The sequence below is a fragment of the Pipra filicauda genome, unplaced genomic scaffold (genome assembly GCF_003945595.2).
Source record: "Pipra filicauda isolate LSUMZ 115617 unplaced genomic scaffold, ASM394559v2 scaffold121_size3267253_pilon, whole genome shotgun sequence".
Taxonomy (NCBI): Eukaryota; Metazoa; Chordata; class Aves; order Passeriformes; family Pipridae; genus Pipra; species Pipra filicauda.
The window spans coordinates 1,655,674-1,683,534 of record NW_024103674.1 but is presented as its reverse complement, the minus strand read 5'-3'; the positions used below and the strand labels follow the sequence as shown (position 1 = coordinate 1,683,534).

Below are 27,861 nucleotides of genomic sequence, written 5' to 3'. Positions count from 1 at the left end.
AAACAGTTTTCCTTTAGCAGCATCAGCACTTGAAACCCAAAGCATCGTGTCTACATGATGGCTAAAGAAGTGTGGTGGTGGTTAATGTCATCAGCTCTGCACACCTCAAGTGGTCACAGCCACAAAGCTACTCACCAGGCTGGGCTCCAGCATCACAGGCATCACCATCTCAAAAAACCCACCTGTTTCCACACGTAAAACTGGGAGGAATTCATGTCCAAATGGATAATTTCGGTACCTCGACCTGTGCAGTGCAGGCTGCTTGGGTTTCTCCCAGGTGTCTTAAAAATAGAAGAACCCATAAAGAACTGCTCCTCTGCCTTCTCTACTTCCTCCATTTACGGGGTCAGCAAATCCTTGAGCACATCCTTAATCTACTTTATAAAAGGAAGCAGAATGTGCTCAGGACTCACACACACACCTTGGTGCCCGCTGGGTCGGGGCCTTGCAGCACCTCTCCTGCAGGACCCCAATCCTGGGATTTTTCGTTTCCATGGGTGTGCACACACTGAGCATTAAGGAGCCCGAATTCTGATGTGGGATTTCGATGTTATTTATTATCCGTGTTACAGTTGCAACCGGGAACATGGGGAGTGACTCGTTCCAATTTTAGCGACAACTGTTTTTACGCCCTGCGTTGAGCCGGCCGATGGAGACATTCCCAAGCCCAGGCTTTTTATAGCAAGCAGAAGCACCCACTCCACCCCCGGGAAGGCCTTTTCTAACCTCTAAAACCTGCTCGCAGCCCTGTGCTCTCCAGAACAAGTGCATCTCCAAGCTGAGGATGCCCATCACTGTTCCACCCTCGCTGAATCCAATGTGAAGGCCCTTTTTCAATTTGGCTCATCCTAGTTTGAAGTTTGGCACAATTTTACAAGACCTGTCTGTCCCCAGGACGTTCAAAGAGTTTCTCCAATGTCAATGGGAAGAGTGCTCATCCACTGAAGGGGAAACAACGCTAGAGGATGAAGATCTCTCCTCTTGGCTATTAGAGCATGAAACAACCTTCAAAAGCCCTGTAAACTCTACAGCTGAGCCAGGAGAGTCCTTGGTGGAGCAGCGACGAGATCCCTGCGAGCTTCTCAAATGTACAAGTTTCCCGCTGGCAGGTTGGCAGTGAGAGAGTCCAGGTTACATTAGCAGTGATTGTTAACCACCCATTCCACCTTCTCCTACTCATTTCTGCCTCCTTCCCTCTCTCAGGAAGGAACGCAGTTGCAGGGATAGGGTGAAGACTCCAGGGCTCTTGCGTGGTTCAGCTCCAGGTCCTTGGGGTACAAAGTGCACCTTCGTGCTGGCAAGTGCCAGCTCAGACTTTGCTGGTCTGGGGGCTGTGTTGTTTATTCACCAGCAGGATCTCAGCACTGCGTGAGGGGAGAAGTTAATGCAGCAACAACGGCATCAAGCAGTTTTTATTCTGTTACTCCCAACCCCGCATGAGGCTCCTTCTCTCAACTCTTACTTCTTTTATAAGTGGCTGCCATGAGCGATCACATAAAGGAGGGTTGTGAAGAATGAGAGAGGGGAAGGCTGACGGCGATTTGCAAACCTGCCCCGTGCAAAGGCAACACCTGTTAAACAGAAACACAAACTGCCCTACATGTGGCAACCCCAGCTCTGAAAACTGAATTTAAAAAAACCGGCTTGGCCAGTGGGCTGAGGGGGAAGGTGGCCAGAAACCCACACTACGTCTGCTTCCCCTTCACTGCACGTCACGTTCACTAAGGGACGTGCTCAAGACGAATTCAAGCGCCTTCAAAGAAAACATTTGTGATCCAAGATGACATTTCTGCTCACCATCCATCCCTCCACGCTGCTGCCGCTTTTAGCAACACGCGCTCCCACAGTTGGCCCATGTTGATGGAGACAATGTAACCCAGAGACAAGGAAACAAGCGTTTGCTCAGCACAGCTACCCTACCTCCAACCACTCGTGAGAAGGTCCAGGTTTAATTTAATCCAGGTATAATATAAATCCAACAAAGCTGCTGAACTAAACTGATGCTGGAAGTCCTGAGTCAGCTCCTACAGCAGGACATGAAAAACATCTGAAGAAAAAGGTTCCAGTTCTCACCCTGCCTCAGAAACAAGGCTCAAACATCCTTTGGTCATGAGAGTCTCTGATCTTCAAGAAGTATTTGCTGGCCTGGGATCAGGATTCACACATCACCTACCTGCCAAATCCCAGCCGGGAAGGGGGTAGGCACAGCAAAAAAGTTAATAAATAAAAACATACAACACAACAGAGAGACACCCAGGAAGGACACAAAGACTGGATGCACTTGATCATGCAGTAAATAACAAGTCCATTTTGGTGCAAGCGAAAGATCAACCACCAACACAGCAAGTGCCTCTTCCTTGTGCCGAGGGCTCCGGCCTTCGGCTTCACTGGCTCTACTCCCAAAGTGGGAGCAAACCCCAGTCTGAGAGAGACCAACACAGTCACTGGTGCAAAACACAGAGACTTTAATTCAAACTACAGTGCAGGAGGAGGTGGGAAGTGCTGCTTTGGACACGGAGCAGCCCTGGGTGGTGCCACACGTGTGGATGTGCCAGGAGAGGAGCGGAGCCCCGAGAAGCTGTGACGGACGCTGTGGGAGCCAGAGGGAGGCAAGCAGGTGGCTGCCACGTGACAGGGGCACATCCCAAGCGGGCTGATAAGACTCAAATAAGAGTTAGCTGCTTGAAGTCCCAAAATACCCAGCAGGACTAATGTGCAGACTCAGGCAAGCAACAAACACAGCTCTGCACGAGCCTCCTCCCACCTCCTCCGCAGGTCCCAAACCCAGGGACACCATCCCCAGGGAGCAGTGGCTGCAGCTGCAGGAGAAGGAAGCATTTCTCCACCATTCTTTGGTGCTGTATTCCACATTCTGGATGTCCCTCCCATGCACGGATGTCAACATTTCCACCCATCCTTTTGCATGGAAGCCCCATTTCCGTAAGATGACCAGGAGAGATGCATTCCTGACCCTTGGGCAGACTTGGGAGACCAGAGGCTTTTGTTCAGCCATTGCTGGCCAGATGCTGCACAGCCACACAGCCATTTAAAGCATGGGGACACTTGCCAAAAGCCACACAGCAATGTGAGGGGACATGGGTGGAGACACTGAGGGTCTCCATGCCAGGCACGGGCTGCTCTGCTGGAGATGGACTCATCAAGCCCCAGCAAGCACAGGGGTCTCCACCATCATTCCAGGAGTGGATCCATTTGGAAAGCCAAGACAAAACACATTTCATTCAGAAGTAAAATAGACTTAATCCCAGTCTTCCATTTTCATTTAAAATACAAGTTTATAAGTTGTTTCAGGCAGGTCAAAAGCCCTTTGTCCCCCCCTCCCCGCCCAGGGCCAAGCCAGGAGCAGTCAGGACAGCAGCAGTGCCAGAAAGCTCTACTTCAGCTCTGTGGACACTTCACTGCCTCCTAATTTAGACTCTTTTCTTGCTCTCCCTCCCCTGAGCGCCTGTGAGAACCTTTACAAGAGGGAGTGAGTAGGTTCTGGTAAAAATAATGAAAAAATAAAAATAAAATAATAATAAAAAAAAAATCACAAGCAGGTTTCTCTCCCCCTCCCCAGCAGTAAAGCAGCAGCAAAAGCTGAGCAGCCTGGCACTGAGCAGCCCCACTGCCCCCTCCATGATCTGCAGGAGTGCCAGAGAAAGGATCCCTGCTGCTCCTGATCCTCAGCAAACACCAGACCAGAGCCCTGTCGCCCCACACCCAGCCCAGAAAGCCCAAGAAGAAGCATCTCCTCTCCAGCTGCAAAGCTGTGGACCACCTTGGTCAAGACCTGTGGATACAACAGCTCATCTCAAACACAGCACCAGCCATTTCTGCCCTCCAGTGATGCTGCCAGTGTGATCCAGACCACCTGCCTTCAAGATGCTGCTGGAAGTGGAAGTGGCACTGGAAGTCTGGTCCCTCTGCCCGAGGTCCAGCACAGCAACACCAGCAGGGAATGACAAAGGGAAAGAGCTTTCTCCAGGTATAACCTGCTGCCCTGGGCTATTTATGCTTTTTGTTTCCAGCATGGGGATATAAATGCATGTAAAGCCACATGCTGCCCTCTCATGCTGACTGTGCTCCAGGGATGTCTCCCTCAAAGAGCTGGGATCATGCTGCTCCATGGGGAAATCCCTTTGCTATGGGGCTGTCACTACAATTTATGACCAAGCAGGAGCAACCACGGTCACCTTGTGCCACTGAAGCCAGCCCAGCCCTGGGGCAGCAAAGCATGGGGAGTGCAGAGGGCAGGCTGGACCCAGCTGTGGATGTGTGTGAACATGTCAGGGTTTGTACCCGTTAAGAGGGAGCCTGAGCAGTGTCTTTGCATAGCTGTTCCCACAGAGCCAGGTCCCTCCAGGGACCTTGTCTCTGGCTCCAGAGCCACAGCCCAGAAGGTTCCCAGCTTCACCTAAGAGAAGAGGTGCTAGTGGGAAAGAAAGGGAATCTTGCAGAAGAGACAGAGGGAGGGGGCTTTCCTTACCCAGAAAAGGGAGAGATGGCACCCTGGGCTTCCAACAACACACAGACATTCCCTACAACCCCCTTTACCCATTCCAGACCTCCTGAGCAGGGAGAGCTGGCTGCCTACAGACACGCACAGGCTCACACCTCGCCCCGTGCGGTGGTTTCCCAAAGCAAACAGCAACAGGAAACTCCAATGAAATTCAAAAGGGAAATCGCAGTTACCACTGCCCAACACACCCACACGTGCTTTCCTCCCCTCCACACCCCTTCCTCCTGGGAAGGGAAGCAGAGGACCTTTGCTGCAAAGCAGCCCCTACCCAAACCCGTTCCCATGCCTGGAGCCGCACACGGCAGCTGTGGATAAACACAGCCCTGGCCTGGCCGCGGGCGAGACATCTCCGTGGTGAGGACGTGCAGGGGGAGCTGCTCCAGGTCCGTCCTGTCTCCCGTGCAAGGCCAGCGAGTGCTTTGGATGTGTGGTTGCCGATGAGGATGTGCAGGAATGGATGGGCAGGGCGATGAGGAGGGGGTGAGGGGAGGAGGAAGAGCGCCGCACTGTGCCTCCGCTGCTCCGGCTCCTCCCGCGGCTTCCTTAGGATGTCACAGGCTGGATGGGGAGCAGGCTGCCGAACTTAAAGTGCTGGATCACAGGAAACTTCTCCAGGCACTGCAGGAGGGGAGATAAAGAGAGGTGAATTCAGGAGACATTTCCACCTTACACAGGCAGCCAGAGCTACATCCTGCCCGCAGGGTCAGGAGGCAGTGAGCTCAGGGCAGCTCAGCCGAAGGCAGTGGGATTAGTTCCATGTCTCCCCCCACATTCCTATCAGGCTCCTCAGGCCAGTAACACTTCATAACCCCATCCCCTTCCCTTCAGCCTTTTGCTTACTGACATTCAGGCCTGGAGCATGAGCAGAAGCAGCATGTCTATGTCAGCAGCTTTCTCTCTCACCACTCTCCTTGCTCGAGCTGATCTCTTTGAAGAGCTTCACCCTACAAACACTGAGAACTGCAGAACCCTCCAGGGAAGAGACTTTCCCTCCCCAGGCCAGTGCTCACACTCCAGGTTTTAGGCACCATCCTGCAGCCGCAAGGCACTGCCCAAACCGCATTCCAGACTCTCAGGTCTTTGATGGACAAGAACCAGTGATTTTGCTGCCATAGTTTAAGACATAATCCTATTCTCAACAACCCCTCACTCCTGAAATTCCCACCCACCACTGAAGAGTAATGGATCAGAGATCAGTTATATACATCCACTACAAGGCAGCTTAGCTTGGAGCTGCTTCTTCCTCCGTGCAGGGTGAGCCGGGCTGTGAGGGCACAGGCCCTTCCACTCCCCATCCCAATGTCAGGAAGGTCAGGACTGTGAGTCTGCCAGTGCTTGCCTGCCAGAGCCACTCAGAACTCTGGGTTTTGAGTCACTGCAGACTCAGAGTGCCCAAAGCTCAGCAAGGGCACAGGGCAGACTCGCCTCCATCACACAGAGCTCAGCAGTGCGTGTTTGCCAGCCCCGCAGCTGCGCCCGCACCGGCATCACCCACCTCCGTTGTGCTGAACAGGGGCCACAGACACCCCCCTGCACTGCAATGGGGACTCATTACCAGGGCTGGTGAGGTGGTGGCCACCTCTTTGCTACAGGCAGAGGGGCAAGTGCTTCCCTCCCTAGACAGCATGATATGAAGAGGAGAAGAGAACCCCAAATTCGCAGTGTCTGGGAAAAGAGGCTTTTCCCTGCACCCAGCTGAGAAAGAGATCTGCTGATGGGACTCTCATTCCACAGGAGATATGGAGTATGTACAACCAAAGCCCAGCAGATACCAGCTAAGAGGAATCCATCTAGTCCCAGCAATTCCTTGGCACAGAGAGCCAGGTGGGCAGGATGCTGCCCAGCTCCCCACAGGCTGCAGACGCAGCAGCAGGAGGGTGTCATGGCCACACTGGCCCCTGCCTACAGTCAGCAGCCTCCCAGGCAGATCTTTGGGACAAAATGCACAGCTCTTTCCTCCAGGCACTTTTTTGAAGGACAGTTCCTTCCTACCAAAGGGAGACAAGAGCCATGGTGTAGTTACAACTCTCCTTTCCGTAGGAAGGAGCCTTGTGCTCTCCATGGGGACAAGCTGGACTTGCTGCAGCAGGGGATACCCCAGCTCTGGGGCTGGCAAGGAGGAGTGTGCTGCAGACAGCTCTTCCTCCAAGGCAGGACTCAGGCACAGGCACCCGGCCCACAGGCAAGCAGGAGGATTTGTGCTCAGACACTTAGGCCTACAGTAATCCCTTCGGAGCCAGAGGTCAGACAATTGGTTCCAAGCACAAGCACACTGGATCCAAAACAAGTTTGGAAGTAGTGAAGGTACAGCATGGCTGTATCCACTCCTGGGGAATAATAGCCAGGCAGAAAACCACAAACCTCCATGGCAAGGCACCAAGGAGAAATAAGTCCTGTGACCATCAGGGCACGTCACCTTCAAAGCTTCCTAATGCTCAGAGATGCTGCCATCTCTCCACACAACCACTTAGACAAATCCTCAGAGGAAGCAGCACTGGATAACAGTGACGTGAGGGAAGAGCAGAGAGAAATGAACACCGGAGATGCTGACAGCTAGAAATGTCAGCCCAATTAGATCCAAGGAATCCCATGGAAGACCAGACTGGTTTGGGCTCCAGATGAAGAGACTTAACCACCAGTGGGAAGAAGGGGTATCCATTCCACTTAACACATCGCCAGCCCAAGAAGAGAGGAGCAAAGAAACTTTTCCTTCTGTATCCAGCAGAACTAACACAAATTTACTGGATTGTTAGAGGTGCCAAGAGACAGGACCCTCCTTGCATCACATGTGGGTGAAACTGATGTACCCAACACCAGCTCAGTGGAGGGGACAAGCTTATTTCTTCTTGCCATCATCTTGATCATAGTGAAGGTCTGCTTGGGACTCAACTGAGGAGCAGATTCACACACCAAGTCCAACCTTTAAAGATGGAACTGGGACTAGATTAGTTACAATGGAAAGTATTTCCCGACTGACTGCAGAGAAGGAAAGGTCAGGAGACTCAAAAGCAGGCTCAGGGGAAAAACATCAAGGCTGCTGCTTTAACCACACTCTATTCTGTCGACTTCTTCACTTGCCTTTGATGGAGAGAATAAGAAAAGCCCTTGGACTTCCAAGAGAACACATCTTCACCCATTATATTATAAATAGACACATTTGGGATTTCATAAACACACAGAGCTGAAGATATGTTGTCTTCAGTCTACTGCCCATGCACCCTGGAGTGCCCGGATCCAGACCAGAGCTCCCAGCCACACGGACACACCTGAGCTTTCTGTCGGCTGGTTAAAGTCATCCCACAGAGGAGACAGAGGAGAGACAAAGCTTTTTAAATGAACCAAGTCTGGGGCTGCCTCACTCCCACCAAGTGAGAGGAGGTTGTGAGTGAGCATTTGATTTTTCCTGCTCTGCTTCCAGCCAGTGACCCCTTGGCTGTGCTGTGCCTCCACTCAAACCCTGTCACGGTCAGCACCGTCCAGCACCCGGCGCTTCCCAGCCAGCCCAGATGTGTTACAGAGCTGGAGCCTCCACCTGAGTGTCTGATTTCACCTGATCTCATTACAACAGGGCATCAGAGGGGCAGGGAGAAGGGAGGGGAAAATAAATAAAAGGACATCTTTGCCAGTCAGACAAAGCAACACCGCAACCCCAAACCTTCCTTCTCTTTGCCATCACACACTCCAGGCTCTGCTACAGAAGCTGCCTGCCTTGAGCTGGACAAAGATTCATGTCAGCACTCAGGGGCTATTGCTGACTTCCCTTCTGCTAATGCTGGCAGTGGCTAATTGGAGAAAGACTGCACTGGTGAAGGCTACAGAGCTGGGCACAGTGAGCAGAAATGCACTGGGAGCCAGCAGCAAATAGACCAGACCTCCAGTAGTGACTGAGTGCCCGGCCTGAAACACCCAAAGGATGAAGGTTCAGTGACTCCTGAACCTTGTGTGTGTGATTCCCAGAAAATCAGCCAAAGGGATCCTCCAGCTGTAAATGCTGGTGTAACCTGCATGGCCGGGCACACCATAACTGAAAGCCCTGCCCAGCCACGCTGCCATGTCCACATCCACATCCACACTCCTCTCAGCTAAGCCAGGCAGGAACTGGCTGAGCCAGCAGTGGGGTGGGAGACTCCCCAGAGCAGATTATATATAAAGATATATTGTATCTATATATATAGAACCAGTGAGGACCCCTCACAGCAGGGTCTCCCCTCTCCTCTGCCCATCCAGGTGAACACAGGTACCACACAGTGCCAGGAGAAGACACTGCTGCACAAGAATCATGTGTTCTTAGGACTGGTCAAATATTCCTTGAGTTAAAAAATAAATTTAAAGCTCTTTGGTTGACTCAATGTTTTTTACACCTTAGCCTAAATTTGTGTCATTACCCTTCCTAGTAGTTTTTGCATTCTCCCCTTGACACAGCCACATCTGGAGATATTTCTAGAAACCCACCACTACTGGATCCAGCATTTTCATGCAGAATGTCACCTGCTACTCAAAACAGATCAAGGCCTCCAGAAAAGGCCACACCTTGGGTGCACTTAGAAGAGCCAAAGTATCTCCCAGTCTTCAGAGGATCCCCAGGCTGTGCTGTCCCCAGCCAGGGCACAGGTAGATCTGCCAGCACAGAGTGGCCCCAAGACATCAGTAGCCATGAACATTGCACCGTGGGCACACCACTGCTAAGTTCCTCCAGTCATGTACAGGTGGCAGCCACCACATGGCAAAGGGCATGTGGGGCACCAGGCAGGAGCACCTGAACATCCTGGGGCATGTGGGATGCCAGGGGAGTACCCAGAGAGCTGTGCAAAGGAATTGATCCAAAGGAAAGGAAGGACCATGGCAGGGCTGCCGAGGCAGGAGCAAACCACACTGATGCTCTAGGATTTAGGGGACTCACATTTCACTTTAACAGCACTCACAGGGTCTTCCCTTCAGACCCCCCAGCTCTCACAACAGAGCCTCCAGCTCAGGGTTTCCCAGCAGGCAGTGTCTCCAGCCCTTGTGAGGGAACTGTGAACAGGGGCAGCCTCAGAGGGGCAGCCCAGGGGCACCTCCCCCTCTGAGGAGCAGCCCGGGGCACCCCTCCAAGGAGCAGCCAGCCAAGGGGGTCGACCCCCAGCCCCGCTTCTCCTCTTTGGAGGCTGGGAGGAAAGCTGAGCTGGGGGCGGAAGGAGCCAGCGGGCCTGGGAGTGACACCTCACAGATTAGAGAGGTATGTGGCCTGGAACCTAAACACAGGATGTGCAGTGCAGAGGAAGGGCTGGGGGAGGGAGCGGCAGTTCGGCACAGTTTAACCCCTTTGTGCGCTGGGCCTGAGCAGAGCTGTCCCTGAGCCTCAGCCCCGTGTCCCAGCAACAGGAGCAGAGATCTGTCACCAGCACAGACCACAAGGGGTGGGATTAACTCATTCAGGCACCACTGGGTGCACCAGGGAGTTGCACCACCTCTGCTCCTTCAGCGCCCTTGGCACAGCCAGTGTGTCCTGCAGAGCCAGCACTGTCCCATCCTGCCCAGCAAGAGATGTTCCCTCCGGAGGCCCAGATGTGGTGGTTCCTGTCCTGCTTCCTCGAGCTCAGGGTTAGCTCGAGCAGGAAGGATAGATAAGGGAGAGCCAAAACTGCCTGGTTCCCCAGGTCAGGGGTTCACCAGGAAAGTCTAGGGCAGCGCCAGCAGTGCTGGTGGGCAGAGGGCTGCCAAACCAGGGAGGTGGCTGTGGCCATGGACAGGACATGTAGCAAGGGGAGATCAGTAGCAAGCATTCAGCCTGCTCTGGGGCCCTTAAAACACGGGATGATAATTTTAACTAAGTCTCTTCCAGCTGGTAAAATAGTGGGGTGACCAGACAGATAAGGAGGTCAAGACATCAGCCATAATTTGTAGCCTGAAACCTGCACTACGGGAAGACAAGAAATGGCAAAAGTCATGTCTGCAAGGAATGGCCATTTTGGGATTAGTTTTGGGGCAAACACTAGGCAGGCAGGAGCTTCCTTCTAGCCAGCAGCACCTGAACTGTCCAAGGGCTCAGTGAGCAAGGGGCAGCCAATGACTGTGACAGGGTCCCTACACCAAGGAGCAGAACAAGAGCTGACCCACAGTGCTGTGGAGGGGAGGAGGCCCAGCAGCCTCTCCCTGCTCACAGTGCTCACCTCTGCCTTGTACATGCGGATGAGGCCCTGGTTGACCTTGGACCAGGAGGGCACGGCGCTGATGTTCCAGAGCTGGTTGGAGTGCTCGGCAAAGGGGCCCGTCTTCATCTGAAAGAGACCCGAGCGCAGGGCTGAGGGAGCCGGGCCAGCCAGGAAGCTCGTGCACCAGCAGTGACTCACGCTCACACTCGCTCCAAGCAAACATTCCCACCAAGCCCTGTGACCCACGCACCAGCCACCTCACTGCCACTTCCCTCCCTCCCTCCCTCCGCGCTCCCTCCCGCTGCGGCCACATCACATGAAGCCGTGGCAATCCAGTTCCCCTCCTTTCCTGATAAAATTAAGCCTTTTCCTGCCACGCTTTCCTAATCAGAGGTCCCCCTGCACACCTCCCTTTTAATGACTGCATTAAAAAAGCCCCACATAAGTCCCGTTCTCCCCTCCAGTAGAGCTTGGCTCAACGCTGTTCCTATTCTACCCAGAAACCTCCCAGTGCAGCTCTGCTGGGCTTTCCAAGAAAATGACTCATTCCCCATTCAGATCAACAACAAGCAGCAGCGACAACCGCGCTGCCTTCCCTGAATACAGAGGGCAGTGCAGGTTGGCAGCAGCCCTGTGTCCACAGCCCACTCCACACCTGCCTCCAGCTAAGGAGGGCTCTGGGGGAGGCAGGAGCAGAGGGGACACACTCCAGTCCCGCTCTCCAAACCAGCTCCAGAGCTGCGAGCTGCTGCCTTGCAGCAAATGCTTTACATATTTCTATTTTTATTTTTTTTCATACTCCAGTGTTTCTCCTCCCAGGGTGAGCAGTTTGGAGAAGAGAGGGCAGGGAGTGAGGCTGCAATCAGGGACAGTTGCATGTAGATTCCCTGGGTAGTTGTCTCCCCTTCTTTTCCATGAACAAAAACAGACCCTCGGGGAGAAAAAGAAATACAACACAGCCACTCTGACTGAGCGAAGTTCCCATGACATCAGAAACCACAAGGCCGAAGCTCACGCTAAAAAGGAGCGTGGGGAGAGAGGAATCTCTTGGACTCTCGTTCACGACTTGGGGTTTGAACAACTAACCCCTTCCCTCCACGCACGCACAGGCCGGGAGAGAGGGTGGGAAAAGAGCCTCCAAAAGAACCTCTCTGTAAAAGCAAGCAGAGCCAATCAATCTGCTCTGGGAAATTTCTGCAATGCCTGTGTGGCACCAGCCTGAGGCAGAGAAAGAAAAAGAGGGAAAGGGTGGGGGGATCCAAAAAAACCCCCACTTCTTATGACATGTTTCACACCCGCTGACCTTGGGGTGGGAGCACCAGGGGAAGCGGGTCTGTAGCTCTGCCCGGTGCTGGGAGGGCGTGGATGCATCTCCGCTTCCCCTCGGTGGTTCCCAGGAGCCGGGGGATGATGGATGAGCCGCTTGGCCATTCCTGCTCCCCTACACCACACGCTTTCCTCGTGGGTACAGGATGAAACGTGTAAGCACACAAAGCACGGCGCTCACCAACAGCGCCGGCGCGTTATCCAGCGCCGAGATTCGGCACCAGCAGGCACCCAAAGCCAGGGAGCTCCGTGCCAGGCAGCTCCTCAAAGAACCTCCTCCCCGCACAGGAGCTTTGGCTGCATGAATTTTGATGCCAAACCTTCTCCTGGCATCACCACCCTTCAGAAGGGCACAGTTTGCACCAGCCACCACCACCAGGCTTTGCTTCTCTCCCTTCCCAAGCTGGAGTGAGCGTGACAGAGTGTGGAGGAGGCGGGCAGGGCTGGCACGGCCACCACTGTGGCCCTCCTCACCCAGGGCACCTGGAGAGGGATGGCTTTGCTATGGCTTCACACTGGGGAGGGAAAAATAAGAGGGTTGAGAGGGGGAACAAAAAAAATCCATCTCCTTCCAGCCACAAAGGGCGAAGAGGGAGAGCTGGGGGGGAGAGCGAGAGGCAGCGAGAGCGCTGCAGTCCCGCAGTGACCCCAGGGGAACAGAGTGAGTCAGAGCAGCCATATTGAGCAGGAAATTACTCACAGACGCGGCGTTCCTGCCTCTCGGTTCCCAAGAGAATCGGCCTTTTGTAAATGGTTCCTCTGTCAGTGCAGGGGGGAGGGGGACGGCTGAGGCCGTGCTTTCCTGTCAGCTCCTTCCCTTCCAGCAGAAACCCGAGCCCTCCCTTCCCAAACCTCCAAATTTAGAAGCCAGATTGAAGCTGAAATTCCTGCTGCCTGCCCTGAGCTCTCGGAGGAGCATCTGGGGCGAGTGCACTGAATGCCCACAACAGCTGGGGGGCACCCAGCACCCCTCATCTGCACACACACAGGCAGCCCTGCATCGCTGCCCTCCACAGCCCCCGGGCAGAGATGCTCCAAATGCGCCTCATCCTCACACCTGCAGGTGCCACATACACCCCACAGCACACTTTGACAGGCAAAGGCAGCAGCAGGGGAACAGCTTGAGTCCCAGCCAGCTCTGCAAACCTCACCCTGTTCCAGAACCACGTGTTCAGGTCCAAACCCACCCCACAGATTTCCCAACATCAGGCCAGCTCATGCAAGGCTCACTGCCGTGCCTGAGCGCAGCTGTGGGGAGGATGCCGTGGTGGGATCAGCCTAGACATCATCTTGCTGCTGCTTTAAGAGCCTGAGGTTTAAATACACACATGGCAAACACCACAACAGGGGCTGAGAACAATATCTGCTCAAGAGAATATTCTCTCAGTTGACAGAAAACAACCTACCTCGGTTGTAGCCTGCTGAAACAAAACCTGCTCTCGTGTCAGCAAGACATACCAGACCCACTACAGGAACTGCTGTGATGTTTGCTATGTGCTTAACACCTTTAAAGGAGAGCTGTTTCCAGCTGACAAGCTCAGAAGAAAATAATATCGTTCATTTATTAAAGTCTTTAATCCCTTCTATCTTTTTTCCCTGCTATTATGTTTTGTTGTTGATTTTGGAGAGAAAGCGTTGGGAGGGTGCTGAGGCTGCCTCACCCCCTCTAGTGGCAGTTACAGCTTTCCTGGGCACTTGGGAGGGAAAAAACCCAGATTTTAAAAGCAAAATCTTTATAAAAAGGAACCAGTGCCTGCATGGAGGTGGACTGAACATACCATGCATTTGGTAATGCAGGTTGTTGCTGTCCCTTAAGGCTCACGGCAGGAGGCCCGAGAGGAGGGCTCCTTGCCACCAGGTGGCACTGAGGAACTCGGCAGAAACACTGAATTCCATGATTCCTGACAAATGTGCGGAAAAAGGAACTCAAATCACTTATTTTAAAAGCCTGCTAAAAAGCTGACTCTCTGCAGGCAGAAGCAGCGTGACCTGAAGCAGCAGGATGGTGTTGGGTATTTTAAACTTCACCTGTCATCTGGGCGCTGCAGAATTTTCTACACACATGTCAAAAGATGTGTTTTTCTGTTTCTAACAGGTCAGTGCACTATCTAGATATTAGAGGCCCAAACTAAAATAAATCTTGGACCATCTTGGCTCCTGCTTTCCTGTCCTCATCTTGATCTCTTCCACCAGCACCTCTTTACTACCCGTGGCATGATTTATCTTGGCATTAAGGGTTAAACCCTGTGAGGTGCTGAGTACCAACAAACCCTACCAGATTCAGCAGGACTTGACACAGCACCTCCTGGGGTTTGGGCCAAAGGCTCCTATGAAGATTTCCTACATGAAAGGCTAAGTTCATAGTCTGTAACCTCCCTTCTCATCTAATCACTAAATTAGAGAGGCGAGGAGGGGGGAAAGTGAACAGAACAAAGGGGAAGGACCGCACTCTGTCCTTCAAAATTAATCCCATCAACTCCCTCTTGCCAGAGACAAGAAATCCCTCACCACAAGAGAGCGGGTAGTTCTTGCTCTCCCTCTCCAGACTGTGAGGGAGCCGGGAGAAACACGGCTGGATCCTCCACAGATGCTGAGGGCAGAAAGCCCTGAGCTCCCTCACTGAGACACTGCCCGTGGCTGGCAACAAGCTGAGGATCCCCAGTCCTGAGAGTGCTGCCAGCTGGGTGAGTCTCAGCACACTCCCTGCTCTAGGTCAGTTGCAAATAAGGTGCATTTAATGGGCTTTTGGTAGAACCTGGAGGAGAAGGAGCAGCACAGAAGTTTGGGAGCATGCCCTAAGCAAGGGGTGGCCCAGGGCTGCCAAGCAGCACCCAAGGGCTGGAGGGAAGGGAGGCTGTCTTGGCAAGCCCAGTCAATTTGCAGCTCCTACTTCATCTTCCTACAGTATCTGCAGGAACCAGTCTTCTCCATCCAAGTTCCCACTGACTGATCCAAGGTTATTTGTTTGCTCTTGTTACAGCTCTCTTCAACTACCATCCACAGCCCATCCAGCTTAATTAGACTTTCCTCTCAACATCCCTGTCTCAACTCATTCAAGGAGAGCACCTCAGACATGCAACAACAGTTCATCTGCACAGTTCCACAACAGCAAACAAAGCAGCAAAGGAGGAACAGAAAACCACAGCCAGAGCCAAGTATCTGATGCCAAGAGAACGTCCCTGTGGGACAAACCTTCCACTCCTCACCTCTGTAATGAAGAGGATGCACTCCAGGAACATGAAGTCCTTATGGTTCTCGTTTACCACCTTCTCATCAACGAAGTGCCGAGGCTCCAGACTTGGATGGTCTAAAAAGAGTAAGAGACAACAGGAAGCAACCTGTAAGGTAGCCCCCTTCTGAGACCAAGTTCAATCAGGTGCTGTCCTGCCCCTCTTCCAGAAACACGATCTTCCCATCAGAGCTCTTCAAAAGTCAGCACAGAGCTGCTCCCTTCTATCTCGTCTCCCACTTCAGTGCCTCTGCAGGGAGAAAACTCCCCAGGGCAGAAAATGCATTTTCTAGCACCAAACCCGAGACTCTCCTTTTAAAAAGCTTGTAGTCATTGCAATAAAGACAAATGTACTGTACAAGGAACACTTCCATCTCCCAACCTAAGCAACCTGCTTTATTTGAAAAGCTGAGGGGGAAAAAAAAAATCCAAGCCCAAAACTCTTCTGTTGTATTATGCACAAATTTGACAGATTTGAATTTAGAAGTCAGCCCCAAGTCCCATCATCTCTGCAGCCCAGACAGATGGGGTAGAAGGCAGGCTGGGACACGAGAAGAAGATCTGTATTAGTACCTATCAGCTGGGAACTGCCCCATATGAAAGGCAGGAACTGGAAGTCATCCAAGCCCCACACGCCCTGGCTGCCAGCAGGTTCCATCCTGTAGGTCTTCTGAAGTTTTCGCATCACTTCCAGGTACCTGAGACCAAAGAGAGAAGAAGGGTTAAGACAAGGCCTTCTTCTGCCTTTGACTTACATAAGAAGAACAATCAGTCTGGAAAAGGACACAGCTTTATCCTTTGTAAGCAGGACCTCCACATACAGCACAGTACATACAATATATGTTCAGCTCCTTTGCCATAGGAAGCAGCCTGATGGTACCTGACACCAAATTCACAGAGAAATCCAGTGGCAGGGGTTTATTTCACCTGCAGTGTCTTATGTTGATGCAGATCTTTCCCCATTCCCACTGTAATTTGAAAACATTGACAGTTCACTCTCCTTCAACAACTTCCAAAAGAGCTCAGAAAGTTTTCCACCTTAGAGCAATTGCTACTTCCACTTTTCAGGTGGAAAATTAAAGTGCTGTTGAAGGAAATTGTTTCCATGCCACCAAACAGTGATACAGCTGGGATTAGATCTCTGGACTCCAAACACCCAATCCACCAGTTTCATCACTACCAACTTTACCTCCTGGGCTGGAAATACATCTAGAGGAGCAGTGGAAGCCTGCTAGTTGCATGGATTTTTTATTTTTGATGCCTGAAGAAATGTTACATCCTCTGATCAGATATTCCTGCCTATCACAAAACACGGAGCTTCACCCAGAGAGCTCAGTAACTTGTGCTCAACTAAAGTAACTTTCCAGAAGGACACTCAGCCTCTGATAGACAAGGGGCCATCATCTATTTTGGAGATAGTTATAATGGGTCAGTGTACAGTCCATTAAAAAGTACATCTGCTCATAATTTTGTCTAAAATTGGCTTCAGCTTTCCCACTCTGCCCTTTCCCCCAAACAGCCCAATACTTCCAGCCCTTCTCCTTCCATTACCTCACCTGTTAAACACTTTGAAGACGATGGCCATCTGGTCGTCCACTCTGAGCACACCAATTTTGCAGAGGCAGCAGAGAAAGGCTGCAAATGCAGCTTCGTGCCCTGGAGTAAAAAGACATGAAGAGACATGACACTGCTGTCTCTGGCCCTCAGGACAACCTTTCTGTGGGCACCACAACAGCTCTTCAGAAATCACAGCAGTCACAGTCCCCTCTCAACCCTGTTGTCACTATGAATGCCATGAGCTGACAATGTTTCATCCTCATGCAGCACCCACCCAAATTATACCTTCTAGACATTCATGAGTTGATTATTCACTTTGAGAAAAGATTCTTAAGGAAAAACAGCTCCAACACTGGGCATGCTGGGAGCGAGGCAGGGACTTTCCCAGGAGCTTGGCACAGCAGGGGAAGTGGAGCACCGCAGAGTCATCTGCTCAGGGGATGCAAGAGAACCTCACATCTGCAAGTAAACAGATTTCCTCCCACTTCAAAAATATCTCTATGTCAGAAGGATGCAGATCCCATGACACTGCCAGGAACAGTCTGTCCCAGAAGGTACTGGGATCTCAGGCTGGGCCCCTGCAGCTTGGTCCTTCAGCTAACAGTAAGAAAAAGAAACAACCATCAAGGAAAAGAAACAGCCAGCAACCCCAGAAATGTCTTTCAGTGGAAGAGATCATGGAAGAAGGGAGAGTACAAGATCAGCAGCTCCACACTATGGGCAGGTACAGCTCCCAGTGTAGGAATAAAATGCACCTACAGCCTGGTCACTATGAGCAAGGACACAGGCCTCTGGCTTGGGACACACAGGAGGGGAGAAGAGGCTGAATTTCCTTCTGAGCTGACCAAACCCCATCCAGCAAGTCCCTTTCCAAGGACAACATCTCCCCCTGGTGCCAGTGAGCCGCAGCCAGCACAGCACTCCAGCTCTTCAGCTTTTTACCCACAGCCTCCTCTTCCTCTCCCTGCCCAAGTTTCCTTGCACCCACAGCATCCTACTCTCCTGCCTCTTGGTGAGGGCACAGCTGTCCTCCAGAGAGAGGAGTAGAGCGTGTAGACATTTCTGTACTTATGTCTCACTGAAGCCAGTGTGGTTACTTCAACCTGCAGTTCACCACCTCCTTAGGTGCAAAATGTTTCTACCTTCAGATTTCAAAGTCCCTCTGTAAGCAGCAATGTCACTTCTAGGGAGCACCAGAGCTCAGGACACCTCCCACTGAACATGAACTCGGTTCTCACTCTAGTTCCAATTCAAGTAATTATATTTTATCCCTTTAAAACTGCCTACTGCAGGACACCTGCATGCAGTGAAGCAGTTTCTACAGCTATTCCCAGAACAGCTTGGTTCCCATTTCCTCCAGTGAGATGTGAAAGGCTCTAGCACAGCTCCCAGCCCCAGCTCTCAGTCACAGCCCACACAGGACAGAGGGGTGAGGGGGTCCAGAAGGAAGGTGTTTGTTTCAAGCTGGAACTAAAAAAAGTGGTAATAACATTTAAATTAATGCAGCACCAGGCTCCAAAGGGTCCCTTCCCAACTAGCCCAGCCTTGGCCAGTGTGCAAGCCCAGGTACCTGTGCCATAGTCAATGCGGGTGGAGTTCCCCACGGATTCCTTCAGGTACACAGCCACTTCTGGGGCAGCATCAGCCAAATGCTTGGGAATCACTGTTGCCACCAACTTTTCTGCTTCCTGAAAGACACAAGACTTCCCTGAGTGAGTGCAGATTTGCCACAGTCCCCAGGGACAAGTCACCCTGTGCTCAGCCCCTGCTGCAGTGGGGGAGCTGCAATGGTGCTCTCCTGCGGTGCCCAGAGCCAGCATGAGAGAGGAGCAAACCCTCCTGTTGAAGAAGTCATCTCCAGAGATGGAAAAAGTCAGGGAAAACTTGGCCTGACACCTACCCAGGCCACATGCATCCTGCAGGACAGAAAAGCTTCAGCATCCAAGTCCACTGACCCAGTTACCCAGTGAGCCATCTCCAGGACAAAAGCATCACTAGAGCAGCTGCAAGGGCTCTGCTGCTGGGACTGGGACTGTGCCACCTCCAGCACCCAGTGCAGGGCAAGTGCTCTGAGCTGGAGGAAGCTGAGCAGTTTCCCCAACACTTCTCTGATTTTGTGACACAGTGGGCAGTTAAAAAGAAAAGGAATTCCTTGGGCTTGGAGAGCCCTCCAGGCTCATCCAGAACTTGGAGACCCAGCCAAGAGCATTTACAGGGCCCATATGCTCTCACAAGAGGAAAAGACAAGCACCAGGCCAGGGGTAAGTGATGCATATCAAGAGGTGGATCCTTAACAGCTTATCTGGGCAATTCCTCCACAGGCTGCTTGGCTGCCACACAGTGATGGAGCCATTCTACCATCCCTGCTGGACACACCACCCTTCTGTGGGAGCTGCAGGTACCACCACACAGGAAACACACACTCACCTGGTCTAGTTTGGCGTACCAGGTCCTGAAGGCTTTGTTCCCAAAGCGAGAAGGCTGATCCACTGGCGGGGTTTCATCAATCCATCTGTCAAGGGTGTTCAGCAGAGCCACCAGCTTTTCAATGGGCTACAGAGAGCAAGAGGATGAGGGGTCACAGTGGCATAAACCAGAGCAGTCTCTCAGCTCCGACATCTCTTCCCTGCACTGGAGTCATTAAAGCCCACACCATTATTTCCAGGGCTGGCAAGTGGAAATGGGATGTGTGTCAACCCTCCTCAAAATGCAGGGGGGCTGGGAAAACCATCCTTCCCCTCAGAAGATCAGTCCAGTACAAAGAGCAGCCTGAGGCAGACTCTCCAGTTGCCCCCATAGTCTTTCATAAGCTGTAAGAGCACTGTGCTCCAAAACCTCTCAGAGAAGACCTACAGCAAGCTCCTGGCTGAGGGGCACACAGGGCTGAGAAGGAGGGAAGTGCTACACAGTTCAGGAGCCTCCAACACAAAACTCAGGCTCTGCATCTTGAGGGCCTTGCATTCTCCACAGGATACAGCACCATGTATCCTCACCCACAGCTGATGATGTGATTTAAAGGCCCTTCTCAAGGCTCTTATCACTGTCCTGAAGTGTCTCTTAGGAGCCAGGATTAGCAGCAATGCTGTTAAACCACCACACGCCTGTACATCAAGTCAACCTTCCCAGCATGACTCCTGTTTCTTCAAACTCCTACCAGCCAGGCCACCACGGCAGGGATCCCTCAGCCCAGGGATGTGGCAAAACACAGCCTATCCAGGGGAAGAGGCAGCCTGGTTTGCCCACCAGTGCTCCCATCAGAGAAGGCAGGAGAAGAAGCTCTTGGCTCCCACAGAAATGTCTCAATACAAACACAAAGCTGATGGGAAGACAACAGCAACAGCAAGACAACAGCCACGATTCTTACACCTAGTTCTGTAAGTGAGGAACATGTATAGGATGTATGAGAGTGGCCATGAAGGAAAAGAGAGGTGAAGCAGGTGACACAGCATCTGTGCTGTCAGACCAAGGCTGGCCAATACACACCCTCTCCCTTCATGGGGAATGGCTACGCCCCACACACCAAGAGCCAATGCCACAGGCAGCATTTTTAGCAGCTCCAGACACTTTTAGGAGGCTCTGCTGACAACTGGTCAAGCCTGCCAGAGGCTCTGGGATTCTCCTTGCCTGACTCCAAGCAGCTGGAGAGCCATCAGCCGCCACAGCAGCTGGCCAGGCCCCGGGCAATGTAGGCTCCTCTGTCTCGAGAGGGGATTCCTCCTTCAAGGGGACAAAGAGGACAGGCGGCAGCGGCGGCTGGTTTGACTTTGCTGGAGGCATCGACCATGTGAAGCCGGCTGGTCTCCTGGGCTGTGGTTCAATTCCTCACGCTGCTGCTGCCGGGAGGACGAGGAAACAGCAGAGCCCAGCAAGTTTCCAGCCCTTGAAGTGCCACTGGAAGGGGGTGGGCAGAGATGGGCACGGCAGAGCGGTGCTGCCGCTGGGCCAGCTGAGGATCGCACCCGGGAGGAGGGGTCTCATGGCACACACAGCCTCCCACAGACACTGACTCCCGAGGTGCCACCCCAAGGACATGGTGGGACCAGCCAGCAGGAAGCAGGATCAGGCAGGAAAGGGATCGACCTACCTCACAGGACCTCGGCACTTGGCTGCTGAGCCAGACTAGAGGCTGGGACTAGACCTGAGCACACCAGGAACACAAAAAAGCCAAGGGACAAGAGAGCCAAAAGCTCTGGGTGGCCTTGGAGCCACTAACAGGCCAGTGCCCCAGATACGTGCGGACTGAAGCAGCACAGCCCCCTCTGCTCCAGCTCCCTGCTCCCAAAACGCTACAGGAACCCAGCACATCCCCACTGCACCGGGCCAGGTTTGGCCTCAGCCCTACTCCTTCCTGGCTATCGCATTCCCCTCCAATTAAGCAACAGCATCCCCAGCACTGGGCTGCATTAAATAATTAAATCGTGCTGGTGATTTATCCGCCAGCACCAGCAGCTCATTACGAGCAGCCACCGTATTTCAAACCCTCTCCACGAGCACTCGGTGCTGCCTGGATAAATGGCTGGCACGGACCAGCTCCTTCCCTGGGGAGCAGACTCCAACCTCCCCTTCCCCACTCGCTGGCTTTAAAGGGATTAAAAGCCCAGCCCCAGTGAACACGGGAGAGCAGGACCCAGCTGCCAGATCAGCCACACCAATAAATAATTAAAGAGATGCAGCTCATTTTGGGCTCAAGGCCCTTTGAAAAGGGGGTTACTAAAAGAAGCAGCTTCCCATTGTCCAGCAGAGGAAACCTGTACATCCAGGGCTGACCCCTGTGGGGGAGGAAAGGAGCCTGTGGGAACACAACCATCAGCACCACTGCAGCCCTGTTTTGCCTGGCTGGGCTTTTAAGCTCTATTTTTGCTTTACCTTTCCAGTGATCAAAGCAAGGGCAGCCTCCCCCCTGCTCTCCTTGCTCTTCTCATTGTGCTGATTTTGCATCTCCTTGACCCTGAGTCTGCCACCGGTCCCAAAGGCAAACCACAGAGCTTCCTTCGGAGCACAGACCTGTCAGCAGCTCTCAAGAGCAGGAGCCAGGCAAACAGAGGTGCTGAGGAGGCATCACGGCAGCCAAAGCTGCCCGTGGGGGCCAAGTCTGCCCCTCTGGGCTCCTCAGGCCCTGTCAGGGGAGGGAGCTGCTTCCCCTGCTTCCCTCCTGGAAGCAGAGCAAGCCACAAGGCCGGCCAGTTTGCAGCCAGTTTCCCCCCAGTGCACTGGGCTGTTGGAAGGGAAGGTCTGCTCCTCACACAACCAAAATTAACCTCCTCCTCCTCGCTGCACTTCTCCTCTGATCCAAGTCACTGCTCCAGGCTGCAGACCCGGAAGGATCCCTGCATGGAAAGCACTCCCTCCAGGAGGGGAAGGCAGGTCACACCCTATCACTCACACAACCTTGTGCCAGACACAGTGTCTACACCAGAGTCCTAAACAACAGCTCGGCTATCAGCACCTGTCAGATGCCTCCAGCAAACCCCAGACAGCTCCACGGAATGTTTCAGTGGGAGCACAGCAAGCTCAGCAGGTCTCCGAGGGGGCTCAGCCCCCACAGGATCCAGCTCCTGCTCCAGCAGAAAGGCTGGTATCGACACATGCTCTCTGGAAACCATTAAGCTTCTCTTTAAAAGCTGAGCAGAACATATTTTCCTTTTTTTATTCCATGGCAAAGCAATACCAGTAAGTCAGAGAGAGGATACGCGTTCTGCAGAAAGGATTCCAGGAGGTCATTTGCCAAAGGAAGGTGTCCCTGGCATTTGATCAGGGAGGAAGATGGGATGGCACAAAAGCACATCAGCAGCAGGTACAGCAAAAGAGAAGAAAGCTGAGCAGAGATGCAAGCAGAGGCCACGAGGGGCTGAGCCTTTAAAAGCACAGATAAGCAGTTTGATCTACAAAGCAGCCTGTGTGAACAAGCAACCTCATCAACAAGGCAACCCTGGGGATGCTCCAGCTGGGCCTCAAGTCATGGGCTCCTGCTCTCCTCGGTGTGAGGGGCATGAGATTTGTTCCCTGCCTCCTCCCAAGCAGTCGGGATCGTGTCTCTTGTTTGTCACTTGGACTGGGACCGTGGATGGAAAACATTCCCTCCAAGAGGGCTCTGCTGCAGACACAGCCCTGCTACAGCTTTTCCTGACAGCTCAAAGGCTTGTAGGAAGAAGGTTGGGTTTTTTCCCCCCACTCTTTGTTTTGCTCATTTTTAATGCTTTGTTTCCCTAGAACTGCTCTGTGAATGGTTGGGAACAAGCGAGATCATGACAAAGACAAAACTCAAAGGTGAAACACAAACAGCAGAAAGCAAGAGCAGCATTTGACAGCAGTTTCTACTGAATTGAAGGAACAAAAGGTGGGCACGAAGCCTGTTAGGAAGGGGCTCATTATCCCCATTCCTCTCCATGAACTACAAGGGAGTTTCTCATTCACATGCTGGCTCCTAGGAGGGAAGGCTGGACTCAGACATGAACAACTGGGTTAAAGACCATCATCAGCTGCCTTCCCACACCAGAATGAAGCTATAAACACACAGGGCCCAGTCTGCTGCCCATGATCTCTTTACATCATTCTCAGCTTTCTTGCACCACCACGATCAGCAAAAATGTACCCAAAAATCTCCTCGTTGCAATGCAGAACAAGGGATGGGGGATCCAACATCCAACATGTGCTCTGGCAGCACCCAGAGAGCCCTCAGGGCAGCAGTGACACCAGTGAAGGTGCCTGTCCTTTCCCTCTGGCTCCAAATGATCTCACCGTGCCCCGAAAAGGTGAACAGACATTAAAACTGGCCATGGCAACAGGCAGGGCCAGGTGACAGACACATTCATACAAGGGGAAAAACAGGTCCTTTCTGCTTAGCACCTTGGAAGGGGCAATCCTGCCCCTCAGGTTAAACCTCTCAGCTCAGCCCAGCTCCCTGTGAGCTCCACAGCCCCCTCAGCACGACCCTTGGCAAGGCAGATGCAGCCAGTGACGTGCCTTGAGGTCACAACTGTCAGAGCAAAGCTTGCACAGCTCAACTACAGCCTGGGACGAGGACACTGGTGCTGTTGTCACAGTCTGAGTAACAAGGAAGCCCAGGGACAAGGAGAGAAGTGACTTGCCCAAGGTCCTACAGAAAAGCCCATGGGAGAACAGGAATGGTAGAGTCATCTCAGCCTTTTGCCTGCAATTAGGAAAGATTATCACATTTTTGAAGCATCACTGATTGAAGCCAGACTGTGAAAACAGGGCAAAATGTGCCCTTTCTGCACCCTCCTTTTCCCCACCAGCTTCTGTCCACTTGTAACTTGCTCAATTTCCCATCCAGTGAGCACACACTGGGAGCCTCTGCCTCCTGGAGTGGGAATGGCAGCCTGGCATTTGCATCCCCAAGCATAACCCAACCACATTTATTCTCCCTGGCTCCCAGATAAGCTGCCAATTCATTCCTCACCTAGGAAATATTCACTGTAGAACCAATTAGGAAAAAAAAAAATAAAAAAAAAGGGAAAAAGGCAGGAAAGGAGAAACAAGGGGATCCAAACTCTTCTCCTACCTCTGACACTTTGTATTCACAGGTCAGCTTCTTGCCCCTGACACCTTCGTTCAGGGTGAGGATGAAGCCCATGTAGTCTGCATACGCCTGCGAACACACCGAGAGTGCAGGGCATTAGTGAGTGCCCTCGGGCTGTCTGAACACAAAACACAGCATGGCAGCATCCTAAACCCCAAGGAAACCCTTCCCAGCACACAGCACTGCTTCCTTGGAGACACCCGGGGGTGCAGGGCTTGCTGTGAGGCCGCTGCTCTTTTTGGCAGCCCCGGTGGCAGAAGGCAGATGGTGACTGCACTCTGAAAATTACAGAGAGGAGCATCCTAAAAATGCTCACACTGACCCCAAAATCATTCCCTCAGCTCCTATCGGGTCAAATTCAACCTCCTGAGCTCTGCAGAGTCTCAGCTGTGCCAAGGCACCCTGCTCCTCCCAGACCTGCACTGTTATCTCCCCATTCCTCCTTGGACTCTTCTCCCATGCTCACACACGATAGGGGAACTGGGACACAGCCCAGGCTCCTCGCTGCTCCTCTCTTTAAATTTGCTGCTTTTGAAGCATCATCCCTAGTGCAGCTCCACAGCTCCAGAGCAGCCACTGCCACCTCCCCCTCCTTGCACCAAAATCCTGACCAAGAGCAAGTCTTTAAACCCAGGAGACTTAAACTGGAAGCTGCACCCAGAGGTTTGCTTGACACCTGGATGCAACTTCAGCTTCTTTCCAGACATCTCAGATCAGTCATTGAGCAAGAATTTGGTGGGACAAGTCTGGGCCAACACCCCGATCCCTCAAAGGCAGAGAAGGGAGAACCTGCTGTTCTACCAGCTCCACACATGCTGTAAACAAAAATTATCCTGAAAATTGAAGGCCTTGGCTCCAGAGCCTTTTCCAGTACAGCACAGTGGGAAGGCCCCAGGACCAACCCAGGCAGCAGGACCATGTTCAAGGCGGGCTCAAACAGCACTGGGTAAATCTAGTTTGGGTATAAAATACAGGCCAGGTGGGATTAAATAGTCACCAGGTTCCTGTCCAGCTTGTTGGGAGGGAGCAGGAATCATTTCTAAGCATCTCTGGTCTCCCTCAGCCTCTGGGCTCTCCCTGGCTCCCTCCTCCACACTTCGCTGCCAAGTAATTTTCCTACAAACAGGCACAAACCCATTAATTTCCCATTCCTTGCCCAACCCTGCTTTACCTCCTGGCTGTTCCCAGACCAGACCTGGCTGCCACTGAAAGCCCAGCAGCACTTCCCAGTTTTCCCTGTTCCCAGAGCCATACCTGAGAGCGCTTCCACTTGGCCATGTCAGAAACCACGTTTATCTCCTTTTTGGGGATCATGAAGCATTGCTGGATGGGAGGAGCCACCTCCTCAGAGGCGCCTGGGAAATGCAAAAAAGAGTTAAAACAGAGGCAGTGGAGAAGAAGAAATCCTGTATCTTCCTTTCTTTGAAATCAACGTTTATTTCTCAGGAGATACAAAGCAAACAAATCCATCCCAGTTGTGCCATCTCACCAAGTCCTCCTCACCAATATCCTCCTAATCCATAGATAACACACTCCTGAGGCTGGGCAAGCCTTCAGAAAGTAGCATTATGCCTGTTTTCATCACTAAAGATGCATTTCCCACTCGGACAGAGAGACTGGTTCAGGAGGTAACAAAGGCAACATCCAGCCAGTTTAGTTATTTCTGTCTAGTGCAGCCAAGCCTCAGGTCGTGTGGGAGCACTGAACTCTCCTACAAACTTACTGAGCCTTGTTTTTAGGTGTTAAGTCTGACCTGCATTCCTCTAAAAAGGACAATTCCTGCACGGACAATCTGGAGGAGTTCAACAGATGCAGCCCAAGAGCTTGGGGGATGCTGGGACACAGCCCCTTCCAGGTGGAAGCTTTGATGATCATTTAATTCAAAGCTCTCTCAGACTCCAGGATTTAATATTTAACACAAATGCGAGCTGTTAACACATTAGAGGGGCTCTTTTCCCCAGCACCTGAACCCAGGATGACCCTGCAGAGCCAGAAAAGCTCCAGGAGGTTAAAGGTAGTTTGTATTTTGCTCCTGGTAAATGCAACCATCAATAGCAAGAGGCTGTGCAGAGAGGTCTGTCAAGGAACCTGGGTGCTAATGTCAATTGATGAATTCTGTCAGAGCCACTCTGTCCACCTTTTTAATCCCAGGTTTTGTGCAGGCACTTGTCCAACACCAGCTGCCCTGGCACGCTCAGGGACTGGTCTTCACATCTTGGCCACTTCAGGCACTGGCTCCCTAACAAATACCACCAGCTCTAACTCCTTAAAGTATTATCAACTGCATTCACACAGAAAGCACCGCCCAGAAGCATCAGCAGCCTTTTTCCACAGTGCTGCCTGGCAGGCAGATCAGACTAAAAGGAATCCAAAGTCCCAGGAACCACGCAGAGCCTGCTATAGATTTGTCATACAACCTTTGACAGTCATCTGACTTCTCTGCCTTTCACCTTCCCCATGCACAGAACAAATTCAGCCTCATCTCCTGCCCTGGGGTGTCACAGCGTTTGGCTCATTCCTGCAGAAGTTACAGCAAAACTTCCAGGTACAAGGATGAGAGGAACAACATGTGATGAATTTCAATGAAAGGCACGTGCATGTCTCTCTTCTGAAAATTCTGCACACAACTCACAGCGACACCAGGATGGAGCTCTGCTTTTAAAAGTGTTTATAACATGAAAACAACGAAAAACTCCTGAGCAGTGGCATAAAAAGGCAAACACTGATGTGCCCATGAGCACAGGTGACACACAAATCCCAGAGGGGCGGCCAGGGCAGTGTCCTGGGTCAGGGATCCGGGTGTTTGCCCTTCACAGAACTTTATCTCTTTGTATTTGTTTCTCAGCCATCGCTCCTTCTGACCCACACTGTGTTTAGTGCCTCTTGGGAAGGAGACCAGGAATACTCACGGAAGGGCTGCAGGGGTTACAGTGTTCTGGGATGAATACAGGAGAACCCAAACCTCCTGGTGCGATGGAGCACAGCGGGTCAGCTTGATGACGAGAAGCAGCTTGGACTGAGAAGACCCTTCCAGGGGTGTGTGGTGGTGCGGGGAGGGGGAGTTAAACTCGGGTAACCCACAGCACACGCCCCCCATTCCGCGCGGGAATCAGTCAAAGAACTGGGCTGGGGGTGACAGGGACCCCCGATCCGGCGGCTCCAGGGGTTCAGCCACGACCACCCGCCTCGCCCCGGGACTCCGTCCCTTCCCCACCTCAGCAAACGCCCCCGCGCTCCCCTCGCCCCGGGCCGGGCGCTGCCTCCGCCGCCCCCCCGCAACCCGGGCCCGGCGTCCCCGGGGCGCGATGCCCCGCGGCCGGCGCACCCCGGCCCCGAGGACAGTCCCCTCGGGGGCCCTGAGCGCAGCCCCCATCCCGGTCGGCCCCGCAGCCCCCCGGCCGCCCCTCACCTGCCCGCCGCTCGCTCTCTGCCATCTTCCCGCAGCCCGGCCCGGCCGCCCCTCACCTCCCACCTCCGCACGAGCCGAAGCCGCCGGCGGCCATCTTTGAGCAGGGCACACCGCCCGGCCCCGCCGCTCCGGGCACTATCAACCCGTGGC

The 27,861-nt window shown here is 52.8% G+C and overlaps 1 protein-coding gene across 2 annotated transcripts; it reads right to left on the bottom strand.

Moving 5' to 3' along the window:
• Window positions 1-537: 537 nt before the first annotated feature.
• Window positions 538-27,811, bottom strand: PTPA (protein phosphatase 2 phosphatase activator). Of its 2 annotated transcripts, XR_005566022.1 has the most exons (11): window positions 27,712-27,811; window positions 25,557-25,657; window positions 24,285-24,371; window positions 19,190-19,315; window positions 18,333-18,450; window positions 16,762-16,861; window positions 15,779-15,903; window positions 15,183-15,283; window positions 10,669-10,776; window positions 1,463-5,137; window positions 538-1,364 (listed from the first exon to the last, which is right to left on the bottom strand). XR_005566022.1 is itself a non-coding variant. In XM_027729892.2 (10 exons), exons 1-10 carry the CDS (start codon window positions 27,734-27,736, stop codon window positions 5,063-5,065), a joined length of 966 nt encoding a protein of 321 aa, XP_027585693.1. In that variant the 5' UTR covers window positions 27,737-27,811; the 3' UTR covers window positions 538-5,062. The 2 variants fall into 2 exon arrangements, 1 of the variants encoding a protein (XP_027585693.1); XM_027729892.2 differs by having other exon boundaries at window positions 538-5,137.
• Between the last annotated feature and the right edge of the window lie 50 nt (window positions 27,812-27,861).

Excerpts from the sequence above, each read along its gene's own strand:
- PTPA (XM_027729892.2), bottom strand. The coding sequence starts at position 27,736 with ATGGCAGAGAGCGAGCGGCGGGCAG. Across the intron at positions 18,451-19,189 it reads GGTACGCCAAACTAGACCAG|GAAGCAGAAAAGTTGGTGGC; the intron begins GTGAGTGTGTGT and ends TGTGTCTTTCAG. Across the intron at positions 10,777-15,182 it reads GCATCCTCTTCATTACAGAG|ATGAAGACGGGCCCCTTTGC; the intron begins GTGAGGAGTGGA and ends GGTCTCTTTCAG.